Source organism: Acanthochromis polyacanthus, chromosome 9 (assembly GCF_021347895.1).
Source record: "Acanthochromis polyacanthus isolate Apoly-LR-REF ecotype Palm Island chromosome 9, KAUST_Apoly_ChrSc, whole genome shotgun sequence".
NCBI lineage: Eukaryota > Metazoa > Chordata > Actinopteri > Pomacentridae > Acanthochromis > Acanthochromis polyacanthus.
This window is the reverse complement of record NC_067121.1, coordinates 33,006,149-33,020,469: the sequence shown is the minus strand read 5'-3', so window position 1 is coordinate 33,020,469 and position 14,321 is coordinate 33,006,149. Positions and strand designations below refer to the sequence as shown.

The 14,321-nt window shown below is 39.3% G+C and overlaps 1 protein-coding gene across 1 annotated transcript in view; it reads left to right on the top strand.

Annotated features, from left to right (window-relative positions):
* Positions 1-14,321, top strand: part of LOC110951978 (probable G-protein coupled receptor 158) — a 93,449-nt gene that overhangs the window by 48,552 nt on the left and 30,576 nt on the right. The window contains exons 5-7 of the mRNA XM_022195280.2: positions 624-692; positions 11,445-11,554; positions 13,495-13,733. Of these exons, the coding sequence (XP_022050972.1) occupies positions 624-692; positions 11,445-11,554; positions 13,495-13,733 (418 nt within the window). The remainder of the gene's footprint in view (positions 1-623; positions 693-11,444; positions 11,555-13,494; positions 13,734-14,321) is intronic.

Genomic DNA, 14,321 nt, shown 5'->3' with positions numbered 1-14,321 from the left:
TAGACATTCGTGTTATTGCCTCAGAATCCCCCACATTTCCTCAATTCACAAGAAATGTCCCTGGAGGCCTTTGGATTTACATCAAAGACGTAAAGAAAATCTTCTGTGTGGTAATGTGGGTAATTAAATGCAACCCAGAAAAGTTCTGTTGTCACTCATTGTTTTGGGGAGAAGCAGAACATGAGAAATATCCATATATTGAACTCTTCTTTGTGTTTGTTTGCTTTGAAGGAGGCGATGAGTTATCATTCGTCTGCAGTTTTATGCTGCAGATTCAGCTCATCATAGTCTGAGCAAACAGTAAGGTCGGATTTAGAGCAACAGAACAGTAAACTGTGGTGACTCCAAATGACAAAGCACACGCAGTTGAAAAGTTCAAGCATCAAGGAAAACACTGGTACACATTTAAACAGCAGGAATGTTACACATCCTTACATGGGATTAACTTTAGCCTCATCATTGCTTCTATCTGTGCAGCTGCTGCTTTAAATCGCTATCTCAGATGTGTCTGACAACATCAGACAGATAATTTTTCAGTCTCCTTCAGCATAGCAATCCATAAATAATCACCCTCGCCCTATCATTGATTGATGAGTTTTCTGTGTCTCTTTCCTCATTAACAGAGCATCCGTACATCTGGACTCATTCTGCTGGAAGCCATCTTGTTTGGGGCGTTACTGCTCTACTTCCCAGTAAGTCTCTTGTCTTGATTTTATCCGGTTCTCACAATTCTCTCATCGGTCTGCTATCAATAGAGTTTTTGATTTTTTTTTAATGTTTCGACTGTAGTTTCTGGTGGTTTAATATCACAAGTCTGAGTAGTCCGGAGACCGTTTGTTCACAAAAAGCAGCTTCTTTGCCAGAAAGACGAGAGAAACCAGCGTAAACAAACTCGCATTGCTTCATTAAAGATCTGCATCAGTGACTAATTCAATTAAAATATAAACTAAAGGGAAACAAATACATCACATTTTCCTCTAAATAGTTCGCAAAACAAAATGTCCACATGTTCTGCCCCCACAGTGGTTTCAATCTGAAGCATCGATAGGACAAATTAGGTTGAATAAGAAATAATGTAACCCCCAGTTTCTGTGTATTTTTTCACTCACTGTGGACTCATTTTTCAATATAATGCCCTTCATCTCTATAGAAACAACACAACAATGGCTAGAAGTAGAGAGAAGTCAGTCATGTCTTCTGTTCAGTGTAAAACTGTGCAATATTATACTATGAATTATAAAATAATCCAGAAAAAAGAAGAATTTCATTAGTTATTTATTTCACAAAAACTGAAAAAACACTTTAAAAAAAAAAAAAAGTTCCCCCATGTGCTACTAATACTGGGAAAAATGTGGCCTCTAAATATTATAGATATTTTATTACTTACATTTTGAAATTTATTTCTACACAGTGGCCCCTCGCCATGTCGCGGTTCACTTTTTGCAGTCTCACATAGAATTTTTCTCTATATCATGGGATTCTGCAGTATATAGGTATTTATATGCAGTCATGGGAAAAATTATTATTATTTGGTTACTACAAATGGTTCATTTTTGGCTTTTTTTATCATAATAATTATAGAATAAAATGGTTTTGCTGAAATGTCACGATTTTATGTTTAAAGTTGGTAAAGTTTCTGACTAAATGGCATGCCACAGATGAGTAGTTCAGGAACAATCTGTGAGTTGAAAATCTGAATTCTTTCATTTTTCACAGATTCTGGCTTCAACTTTTTCAAATATCGCACGCCCTTTAAACCAACCAGAGGGTTTTGTGGTTCGGAGGGTTAATTTAACTGTTATGGATCGTTATCAAGACATCATTGGTATAAAGCCAATGAGGGTTTTAAAATGAATTACTGGCATCAGCACCAAATTAACATTTCTGAGCAGATAAAGTCTGTCAGGCTAAAGTTTATACTGGTTAAAAATGTTAATGAAAAATAAATGTGGCGTCTGCAAGGGAGTCGTGACAACAGGAGAAAGCATGATATGTTAATTTGGGATGCAGGATATTGGATTTTTACTGGGATGCTGAACTCATTTTGAGTGATTGCCAATACCAATCTATTCACGTTATTTTTTCCAGCTAATTGCAAAGTACATCAAGTCTGTGCTGTAGTGGGATGAACATGTTATTATACTGTACCTACTCTTATTTTGAAGGTCCACTGGCAGATAGAAACCTCAGTGCGATGCTTTACAGGTACACAATCACCGGGCTAACTAAGAAAGCTACTTAAAACACATGTATTTATTTTTATGAAACATTTTTAGATAAAATTGCTATTTTTTTAATGCCGATATTTAATTTTAAAGCCTATGTACCAACAGTAATCAACCTAAATCATTTTTAAAAGACCATCGTATCAGACTTCTACCAGTATTGTGCATCAATAACATTTTTTTTCTTTTACCACTCCAGACACACTGGATTACCTCCAGGTACTTTGTCTTGTCAATCCCCTGCCGGTTTCTTGTATGCGTGATCCAAACGGCCAAAAGAGCAGCAAACACACAGTCGCCATAAACACGGAGGAGACATGAAATCACTGAAACATGCAGATACCGGAGCACATTTTCATCATGCTCTCCTGGAAAACATTCAGAGTGGTCCACTCTGCTGCTGACACAAGAAAGCCAGAAATAGTTGTGTAACACATGAAAAAAAAAAGAGCTAAATATTCAAACCCAGGAATGAAGTAGGTGTGAATGTTGGGTTGTTGATTTCAGGAAGCTACAGAAACACTCTGACAGAAATGGAAGTGATTTGACCGTCCGAACAGCACTTCTGATGGAGTATATTGACCTCTTGACAATTAAACGGGTCATATAGACAAACTAAAAACCCTAAATAATACTAAAAACAAGATTTGATGGAGAGGTAAAGCTTTATAGTTTAATATAACTCACTAAAAAAATCACACTTTCTTGAAAATGTAGTCAGAGTTGTTTGTTAAATGGATTGCTGTTCATAATGGAGTAAATTACTATGTAAATAATGTTCTTGTTCGGCTCGATGCTGTTATAGTACTACACTTGATCATTGTCTGAGCAACAACAGAGAGCTGGACATCACAGTTGGTGCACACATACCGTATGAGTGTGTCTCATGCTGTGTGTTGCTTTGCCAGCCTTTGTGTCGTCGGTGTGTGTGTGTGTGTGTGTGTGTGTGAGCGGCTCCATGTGGGTGGCTGCCAATTTGCATTGTATATGTGTGTATTTACTCTTGTGCACACAGCCCACAGTGCACCTGGAGTCCCGCGTCAGAAGCCCATCTTTAGAAGGGAAACAGATGGAAGAAACCTGTGCACCATGTAACCGCGAGATCTGATGCAGCCGGGGAATTCACTCCCTTCAAATACTTGTACAGGCTGCCAACACTGAGCCGCTGCTCTGCTCAAACACAAAGCCTGATGGCTGGAAGTTCGCCATTCTCAGGCAGAAAAAAAAATAAACAGCTAAAGTCTGTTGAGAAGAGCTTCAGAGCGCTCGGCTGATTCACGAGACAAAGGTTTTGTTCTTGTTCTGAAGTTGCTGGAGTGTTACCGTAAGCAAGAAATCTGCACCAGAATGGAGCAAACAGAGCTGCTGGTTTCGTAGATGCTGTGTGACCACACCTTGCTTGGTTTCGCATCCACTCTCTCCCCACTTCACCCCAAAGATATCCCCAGTCCCAAAAATAGCTCCCCAAAAATATCCTGTCACTCTGTTACGCTCACACACGCACTTGAATACACTCAAGGGTCTCCTCCTGTCTTCGTGTCGCTTTCTTTTTTCTGCCTTTCTTAGCACCTTCCCTACCTGCCTCTACCTTTTTCCTGTCCTCATGTTTTCCTTTCATTTCCTCCACTGCATGTTCTCTCTCTGTCTCACCTTTGTGTCTGTCTCTTGCAGCCTGAACGTTTGTTGCCGATGCAGTTCCTTTTTTTTTTTTTTTTTTTTTTTTTTGCTGCCACCATAAGCCTCCTCAGCTGCAGCTGCTCTGCTCTGGTGCTCAATGCATTTTTAAACAGTCCATCAAGTTCTAGCACAACTTGTTTTAAAAATACTTCTGCTGATTAATTGATGGAGGAGGCATGGGAGGTTGGACGCAAACCGGGAGGGCCACCTTCTCTTCTGGATGATATAAAAGTGTGGCTTTTTATTGCGGTCCCCTGCGACTTTGTAGTACTGCAGAAAGGGTGTGACGCTTTTTGCCGCTGTTCGTGTGCGTAGGCAGAGTGCAGCATGGATCGCGAGCGTGTTCAGGTGGCTTTAGAGCTTCAGATTTTCTTGTGATCGTGTGCATTTGTGCATGGATTTGCATTTGTGCATTTATGCACAGCATGTGGGTGTAAGAAGCAATGTGACCTACTTCTACCTCTTGTTTGCAGTGGTGATTTATTGTTTTGGTCTGTCGTGGAGACCAGAAAGCGGAAAGATGGGAGGTTTGCTCAGGAGGCAAAGAGATGAAGGTGCCAGGGAGGATGCAAATCATAAAGGCAGGTTAGCATGACTACAAGGCAGGACAGCAGGAAGGCAAGCGCTGAAACACAGAAAAAAAAATAAAATGTCCTGGTGAATAGTTAAAGACCTCATCCAATGAAATTAGTTTTTTCCACCTTAACATGTCCATATAGCGGGTCAATACATAATTGAGGGACTTGTGAAGTCTGTGGGATATATCGTGCATACTTTTTTATTAAAAGTAAAAAAGTAATGTTGTCTATGTTCATTATGATCATGTCTTTACACATTCCATAATTATTTATGATGGAAACAATCACTTATTAATAAAAAATGACTGGATATCAGTGCAATGTCAACTAAATAACCATCCAGATTTAGTAACAACCACCTTCTGATTAGCTGAACAATAATAAAATGAGCTTATTCAAAAATATCTTTGATTGTGTTCTTTGTATTAAGTTGAGATAATAATGACAGATATTTCTTTTTTGGCGATATATCAAATTTTATATGAAAAATAACTTATTGTATCTGTGTTCGAGAAATCACTTTCAACTAAGTTACCCATTACAAAAACACCTCTCAAGGAAGTGTGTTAATTCCAGATCACATGACCTGCTCCACATGATGTCATTTCCTCCTGAAGAAAAGACTAGAAGACTCCAAGGCTTTCTGAGTGATTTAATATAAAGTAGTGTGAGAGTCAAGTGTGGATTTGTCACATGTCAACAGGTTTACTACAATATCTTTACAGATAACTTTCCATTTCAACTTCACTAAATTGTATTTATAATATTTAGAAGAATCTTTGTGTAAAAATGCCATGTGGTGTTTGGTTATAGGCGGCCATGTTGGTTTTAGGCCTGAAAACATCAAAAATGTCAACTATGATACAAAAAGTCCAGCAATTATATCTTGACCCTAATATTTTTATTCAGACACTGAAAAATAATGTTTGCCTCCAGATAAAATGAACAACAGTTTGTGTCAGTCTTTTTGACTTATGACTTCTAATGAAATCTCATTCTACCAACAAACTATGTTAGGCTAGGGTTAGTACCTCACACCGAAACACAACTTGGTAGGACAATACCGGCGGAAATCTGTAAGTCTGACTTACGCTTGGGAACCGTAATGATGTTTGGGACTGTATCATAATCCAATGTGGAAGCAAATGTAAACCAAGCCGTCTTATATCACCGCATGACGACTGTACATTCATCCGCTCCACTTGCCAACTAGTTCCTCTGAACCAGTTCCGATGTAACGACAAAACGCCGTACGTTAAACCGAGGACTGGCCCGTAATCAGTTCTGACATACCAGCGAAACGACGCAAGTCGAGGACGTCGTAAACTGAGGACCTCCTGTGCCGATGATTGCTGGTTATTATTGATGCCTTAACGTGTCTATCACTGTAACACTCCAGCTGGTAAAGGTCAGGGTATTTTGCTGGTAAAGGTCAGGGTATTTCTGACTTCATTTACTGCTTGGTTACTTGTGAATTTAACTGTGGGGATCAGTTAAGTCTTATCTTTTTTAATAACTCACTCATTTTGTGTTTGAATCAAAAAGTAGACTACTTAAGTACTTTTGCGTGCCACTTTCCATCACTGATTGTTCCCTTTTAAAAACATAAGTGCTTTTTCAGTGAAGCACCTCACCGCTATGAAAGTAGTGAGTCATGCTACAGCTGTCTTCTAAATTGCTCCAATTTTGAAAAATAGTCTTTTTTTGAATTATGGAGGAATTAGTTGGCGTCTTTCTTTAAATACGTACCTGTCTGTCTTCTACATGCCAACTATCCGATCCTGGGCTGCAGCTATAATTTGTGTTCTTGGGTATAAAGTGGTCTGGACTCTCCGCTGTCTCATGACCAGCATACCAAAAGCAGACGTTTGGCTCGGCGAGGCGGTGATGAGGATTGTGGATGGGAGGAACCTGTTACCGCTGTGCTTTGACTGTGTGTGTCACATCCTTAATCAGGAGGTGAGAGAAATGTCTGGATCCCACAGCAGAGAGGAGAGTGGACAGAGGACTGAGGGCTGGAAATAGGGATGTCATGACACTTTAACTGCACAGTGAACCACATTCTGGCACAATGAGTGAAATATATCTAGTCTTGCTGTAACACTGTATTAGATTATGCAACAAAAATGGCAAAATCGAAGAAATTAACAAGCTGTAGATTAATTCACCCCTCATGTTCTTGTGGCGTTTGCTATTTGAGTCATTTTTAAACGCATTCTTACCCGTAACACCCGTAACAGCTGTGGCATTGCGAGCTTTTATATTTTTTGTCATTTCATCATTCTCTCTTTGTTCCATTGTCTTGTCTGTGCATTTCTGTGAAGTAACACAGATTGTGATTCATATCCCCAATTACACATTCGTTTGCCCTTTCTTTTTAGCACATCTCACAGCCAGACTGTTGCAGCCTCGGGGTCGACTGGTTTCTCATTTGAGTTTTTCCACAGATTTTATGCTTCTTTCCTGAGGAAAACAGGTCACAGGTGCGGCTGTTACTTAAGCGTAATTACTCTGGATAGCTGCTGCCTCTTGAATGCCAAGGCATCACACACAGGAGCCGAGATAAATCGCTCACCGCACTCCTCTGGGACACATTTACACTGATTCTTTAATGATGATGCAGTATTTGATCTGTAAGTGTGAAGGTTGGTGAACTCAGACCATCAGTTCCTAACTATCCAAGAGGCATTTTTGTTTATCGCGTTGCTATCCCCGAGCAGCCTCCTCCATCTGGACACTGCCTCCAGTGATGCTCTATTATGGATCAGAGGAGTGTCTCATCTGCCCCTTGTGTTGTCCAGATCATAGAGATTTTGCACTTAAAATAAGAAGATCGAACACACATGGACAGAAAACACACCCCGATCAACCACAACATTAAGATTGGTTTCTTTTTTTAAAAACTGAATTTATTCCTGTAATGTTCTTTGAAAAATAACTTTAATTTTAATTATTAATTCGTCTTCAGTTGTGGAAAATGTTGTTTATTGATTTATCTACAGATCGGAAGAATTTTGAGGGATTTGAGTGCAGATTTATTGGCTATTTTTAACAGTTTTTGCTTGAATAAATGTTCCAAATGATTCATTAATTATTGAAAAACGTGCCGATTGTGAATTTTCCTCTTAAAGTTCCGCTTTCTTCTGGATATTTGGGTGTCTTCTCTTAGAATTCCCACTATTTTAGTGATAAATTATTGATTATGATCAAAGTCAATCGGTGCCATGAAAACCAGGAACCAACCAGCCAGCAGCAGCAGCGTCCAGTTAAACGTTTAAAACCTCATTTATTTCCTTCTCTCTCTAAAACATTAAATCTTCGTGTTGATTTTTAGAATCTTACCTCTCCTGTTGTCCTCATTTATGGCACCAAAAATACTGTTCCCTTGTCTGAAAAAAATCCCAAAATTCAGCAAAAAATTCCCCAAATTTATAAAAATTTGTGAAATCTTCAGGAAGAAAATTCCTTAAAATTTTCCCTTAAATTTGGCAAGAAATAAAATTTTAAAAATTGTAAATATTTTCAAAAAAAATAATAAAAATATTTTAAAAAATCCTACAAAATATCTACAATGATTCATTATATATCAGTTAAAGTTCTAATAGTTTCTTTAACAACATTTGGGCAAAATTGAACGAAATCCAGCGAAATTCGAATTTCTTTTTTTTCCACCAAAAAATGTTCCAAAATTTCCCCAAAATGTTGAAAATGTTGAAATTGTCACTGTGACTATATATATATATATATATATATATATATATATATTTTATTTTTTTTTTCCCCCCCCACATTTTCAGACTTTAAAACGGGTCAATTTGACGACACAGGTGTTAAGACAGGTGCTAGAAAACATTGACAGAAAAACTCATAAAGTGATCAGCTCACAGACTACTGACCGGCGTCGTGCACCACGGTAATGTTCAAGGTGCTATTGAATAACACTAAACGTCTTGTTACTATGACACCTGTTAGGAGATGGGATGTGTTAGGCAGTAAGTGAACAGCCAGATCTTTAAGTTGATGTATTGGAAGCAGGAAAAATGGGCAAGCAACTTTGTCGAAGGCTAAACTGTGATGGATGGACTGAACTGGAGTGTCAGGATCAATCATTTACTTGCTGAAGAGATGGCAGCAAAATCAGAAGAAGTAAAAGCGGTGGAGGCAATGTGATACTCTGGGCAATGCTCCACTGGGAAACCTTAGATCATGTGCTATTTCTATGGATTTCATTTTGACCTGTAGCACCAGCCTAAATATTGTTGGGATCATGTACATCCTGTCATGGCAGCAGTATTCCCCGATGGCAGAGGCCTCTTCCTTCAGTGTAATGCTTCCTGCCACTGAAAACCAGTACAGGAGAGGGATCTGTAGCCAACCTGGATAAGCTGAGGTTTGCCAACGGAAATCTGAGTTCAGACTCAACCTGCAGAAGACCATGCAGGCTCATGCATTGAGAAACAAACATTACAATCGGTGCCCTACTGTTTTATTGCCACCGTCCTTAAAAACGCTTCAGAGCACATTTACCAGCAGGATGAGTCCAGCTCAGGAAGGGGTGATGCTGAAGCTGTGCAGAGGGTGTGTATCCACTTAATGGGTGATACAGGTTTTCTTTGCCTCAGTGGAAATGAGCACAGAGTTATTTCATCTTCAGAGCAGACTGTAGGTCACTGGAGATTTGGCGTGTGGCATCCTGCTGAGCTGCTCACTAATGAAATGCATCTGTAATGGAAGTGCAGATGGAAGCTGTGATCTTTACAGCTTTGCCTTGCGAGACTTCAGCCTCTGTCGTGACCTCGTCTACGGCGTTAGTAGGCATGAACGAACTCCAACGCATCAGGCAGAAAATGATAGGTTGACATTTCAAGAGCCATGGGCAAATTCTTGGTTTTACTGCAAACCACGCGCAAAACGACCGCAACCTGGACGGTGCAGTAACACACATCTGTATACAGAGTGTAAACTAGCTGTGGGGGGAGCCTGACTCCTCTGAATAAGACATGAGCTCCCTTGAAAACGTGTAAAATATTGTGAGGACTCTAAATTATTGAATTTTTCCATGTATTTCTGCAGTATGTCCCAAAAAAATTGACTTAATTTCATCACCTTATGATTTGTTTAAAATGTGTTTGCTCTTTTTGCTCAAAAAAAGGAATAGACATGCCGTTTACTGCAACAAAAAAGAATTAGTATTAGTATTAAAGTACGCCCAAAGTCAGTCAAATGTGAATGCACAACATGAGTGTGTTCAAAACTTTCATGAACAAGCACCAACAGAAAAGCAGATTTGGATGTGGCACTTACCAATTATGTGAGCAAATTACCATCCCCCAGAATTTTTTATTTGGAATTTGTAGAATAAAACATTTAATGTCCAAAACAAATCCTATTAAATGTCATTTCTCCTGACCATGTAGTCACTCTATCTCAAATGATGACACTCTGTATTTTTCTGTATCTTCCCTATCGTCATTTGTGAAATTAAAATACAACAGATGCATGATTCCTACATGAAGCTGATTCATCACTAATTAACTTTATTAAAGATACAGAGAGAAGAATCAAGAGAGATTCAGGAGTTTTAATTTGCCACCTGCTCATACAGGATGAGCAGTGAAATTAAAAAGCGACTGTTGCACAAGGCTGAGCAACAACAATGATAAAAATGTTTTTTAAAACGAGATAATAATGTCAGAAATATGAGGCGTAAAGACATTGTTAACCCTCCTGTTTTCCTCATTTATGGGCACCAAAAGATATGGTTTCCTTGTGTGAAAAAAATCCAAAAATTCTGCAAAAAAATCCCCAAATTTCTGAAAATTTGCAAAACCTTCAGGAAGAAAATTCCAATAATTCCTTAAAAGTTTCCCTTAAAACTTTTATTTTTGAAAAATCCCTCAAATTTGGCAAGAAAGTTCTTGTAATTATTTTCAAAAATTTGTAAAAATCTTTCAAAAAAAATCCCAGAAATATCTAAAGTGATTCCATATATATCAGTAAAACTTCAAATATTTTCTTTAAGAACATTCAGAAAAAATCAACCAAAATCCACCGAAATTCGCTGAATTCTGGTAGATTTTTTTGTGAATATTCTTAAAGAAACTTTTTTATCATTTCTTTTTTCCGCCAAAAAATGTTTAAAGATTTCACAAAAATGTTGAAAATGTGGACATCAGAAGTTTCACTGTGAAAATATTTTTTTTCCACATTTTCAAACTTTGAACCGGGTCAGTTTCAACCCGCAGGACAACACGAGGGTTAAACTAAAACACAGTGTAGTTGGTGCACATTCATGTATATTTATGTATGCTATGTGAATGGATGTTGCTTTTATCGTCACTAATGTCTTTAACTTTGCATATTTTAGCTCAAAAATTTAGAGACAAATTAACTTCCTTACCATACGACACAACCCAAGAATAGGCCTAACCCAGCATAGTGCTATTTTTATCTGTTTTCTTCTTGCTAATATTTATTTTCTTGCTCATAAGAACAGTTATAAGTCCAAATATGCATAAATCAAGTGCTTTATAAATGTTCCTGACTATAAAAGTGAAAAAAATTGAGCTCCCCTGAAAGCCGTGGTGTAATTCACACACAAATCAACGCGCAGTTTAACATATCAGCTACACACACTCCGACACGGAAAACCAGATTATTAAACACCGCGGCTCATTTGAAAACTAACCCTTCAAACTCTCCCGACGAATGTGTTCTGGCAGATGACATATGAACAACATGCAGCTCAGAGATGTCCGTGGGAGCTGTGGAGGCGAGAGATTTCTGCGAGGCCAAATCTGCCTCCGGCTCCGCTTCTCACATGCTGGAGTCCCACCTCATTTTCATTCCTGGTGAATATGAGACCAATGTGACGTGCTGCGGGAACATAAAGGGAGCACGGCTTAATCAGCCTGCGAGGGAGTGGACGTGAGCTAACGCTGCCGCTGCTGTTTCCTGTCTGTAGGTGATGATCCTGTTTTTCAACCCCAGCGTGTTCAGATGTATCCTCCTGAGGTGGGTTCGGCTGCTGGGTTTCGCCATCATGTACGGCACCGTCGTCCTCAAACTGTACAGGTAAAAAAAACAACTTTAGAATAAAAAGTCTGATCACCACATGAGAGGTGACATTTCTTGTGTGTTTTATCCCCTACCTATGAATTATTCCCAGCTTTAATACTAAATACTGAAAGCAAAAACTAAAAATAGGCCTCCCCTCGTATCTCCTCTCGTCTTATTAACTTACCCATGAGTTTCTCAGTTTCAATAATTCAGCTCTCTCCCAGTCTGCATGCTCACATGCATGCAGTCTTTCCAATAAGCACATTTGAATTTCACATCAGGTCTGATCTCTCTGCCTGCTCAAGTGTCTGTTCACACAAACACACTCCGGCTTCTGCTCTTCAGCTCCGAGGCGAGTTGTTGCCGAGATGGGAGAAGGAGGTCAAAGGCCGGCCGGAGTGTTCCCTTGGCAAAATTACCAATTTGATTTTTTTTTTTTCCTCTATCTGAGCTCGCTGGGTGGGAAATTTGCCCCGTGGGCAAGCTCTTACAGCCCGGTATCACTGAATATATCACAGATAGATCTGTTGCTTTCTGGTCAGCACAGCACACGAGTACAATAAGTGGAGGACGGACTGTTTATTCTGTATGTCTTGATGATGGTGTTTCTACAATGACATGCTATATTTATTCTTGTATACAGCCACTCTGCTCCTTCCTGCTGCATTTTAAATTACACAAATCCAGAACAGTCAGTGGGGTTAATATATAATTGCAGGACTTTTTGTATCATAGCTGACATTTTTTCTGTTTTCAGGTCTAAAATCAACATGGCCGCCGATAACCAAACACCACATGGCATTTTTACAGAAAGATTCTTCTAAGTAGTATATATACAATTGAGTAAAATTGAAATTGAAAGTTATTTATAAAGATAGTAAACCTGTTGACATGCCGTAAATCCACACTTGACTCACACACTACTTTATATTAAATAACTCAGAAATGGGGTGCCTGTATAGCTCAATGGGTTAAGCAGGCGACCCATGTATAGGGGCTGGTCTCCGACGCAGCGGCCCGGGTTCGATTCCTGCTCACGGCCCTTTGCTGCATGTCCTCCTTCAACTTTTCTCCCCATTTCCTGTCTGTCTCTATCTCTCCTGTCAAATAAAGCCTAGAAAAGGCCAAAAAGATAATATTAAAAAATAACTCAGAAAGCCTTGGAGTCTTGCCAGTCTGTTCTTCAGGAGGAAATGACATCATGTGGAGCAGGTCATGTGATCTGGAATTAACACACTTCCTTGAGAAGTGGTTTTGTAACGGGAAACTTAGTGGAAAGTGATTTCTCAGACTCATATACAATTTGTTATTTCCCACATAAAATTTGATATATGGCCAAAAAAGAAATATCTGTCATGATTATCTCAACTTAATAAAAAGAACACAATCAAAACAATTTTTGAATAAGCTCGTTTTCTTATTGTTTAGCTAATTAGAAGGTGGCTGTTATTAAATTAGACGGTTGTTTAGTGAACATCTTAGTGATATCCAGTCATTTTTTATTACTAAGTGATTGTTTCCATCATAAATAATTATGGAATTTATAAAGACATGATCATAATGAACATAAAAAACATTAGTTTTGTATGCAAGATATATCCCATGGACTTCAAAAGTCCCTCAGTTATATATTGACCCGTAAATGATCTACCTCCACATGCATTCTGTCTAAAATGTTTCTTAATCTTTCAATATTTCCTTCATAATATACATTGCATCTACACCCTTAAATCCTACCTAAAACGTAGTGAACAAACCTGAATGTACTGAAATAACAGCACAGCTTCTCACTCCTCCATTTAATTCAAGTGGGCATGCTAATAAGAGCAACAGCCGGAGGCGTGAGTTGTCAATGGCGCTGAGAGCAGCACTTACTCACCTCCGCTGCTCATCACGGTTTCATCCTGCAGCTTCTCGTATTCAGGCTTCTTCTTCTGTCGCTTCCCCCTCTGCAGGGTGTTGAAGGTGTTTCTGTCCCGCACGGCCCAGAGGACGCCCTACATGACCAGCTGGAGGGTCCTGAGGCTGCTGGCGGTGATCCTGTTGGTGGTGCTGTGGTTCCTGGTGGCGTGGACCTCGGCCGTCTGCCAGAACCCGGAGCTGAGTCGGGCCCTGATCGCCGCAGGCCTCACCCCAGAGAGAATGCAGTTCAGCATGTGTCTGCTGGACCGATGGGACTACATGATGTCAGTTGGTGAGTGTGTTTCTGTACTTACATGATGGGTTGTGATGTCTTTGGAAAAAAATCTGGACAAGAAGTGATATGAACTGAGCAAAATGCCAATTATCACTGAACTGTTAAAAAAAACAAAACAAGCAAACAAAAAAACTGCATTATCCCCTGGGTTCAATTTAAGGCTCGTAGGGCAGTAGGACACAGAACAGAAGCAATAACTGTACCATAGTAATAGACAAAATAATAATTAATTAATTAGTTTGTTGTTTGGGTCAATGGGCCACTATTTATCTTATTTATTTATTTGAGTATTATTTCTGTTTTACTAGGGTTGACACATGAGTACCTCATGCTGTCAGTGACAATACAGTATCCATCCATCCATCCATCCATCCATCCATCCATCCATCCATCCATCCATCCATCCATCCATCCATCCATCCATCCATCCATCCTCCTTCCTTCCTTCCTTCCTTCCTTCCTTCCTTCCTTCCTTCCTTCCTTCCTTCCTTCCTTCCTTCCTTCCTTCCTTCCTTCCTTCCTTCCTTCCTTCCTTCCTTCCTTGTTCATTTTAATGTCTGGTACCACTAAAGGTTCGTTTGTTTG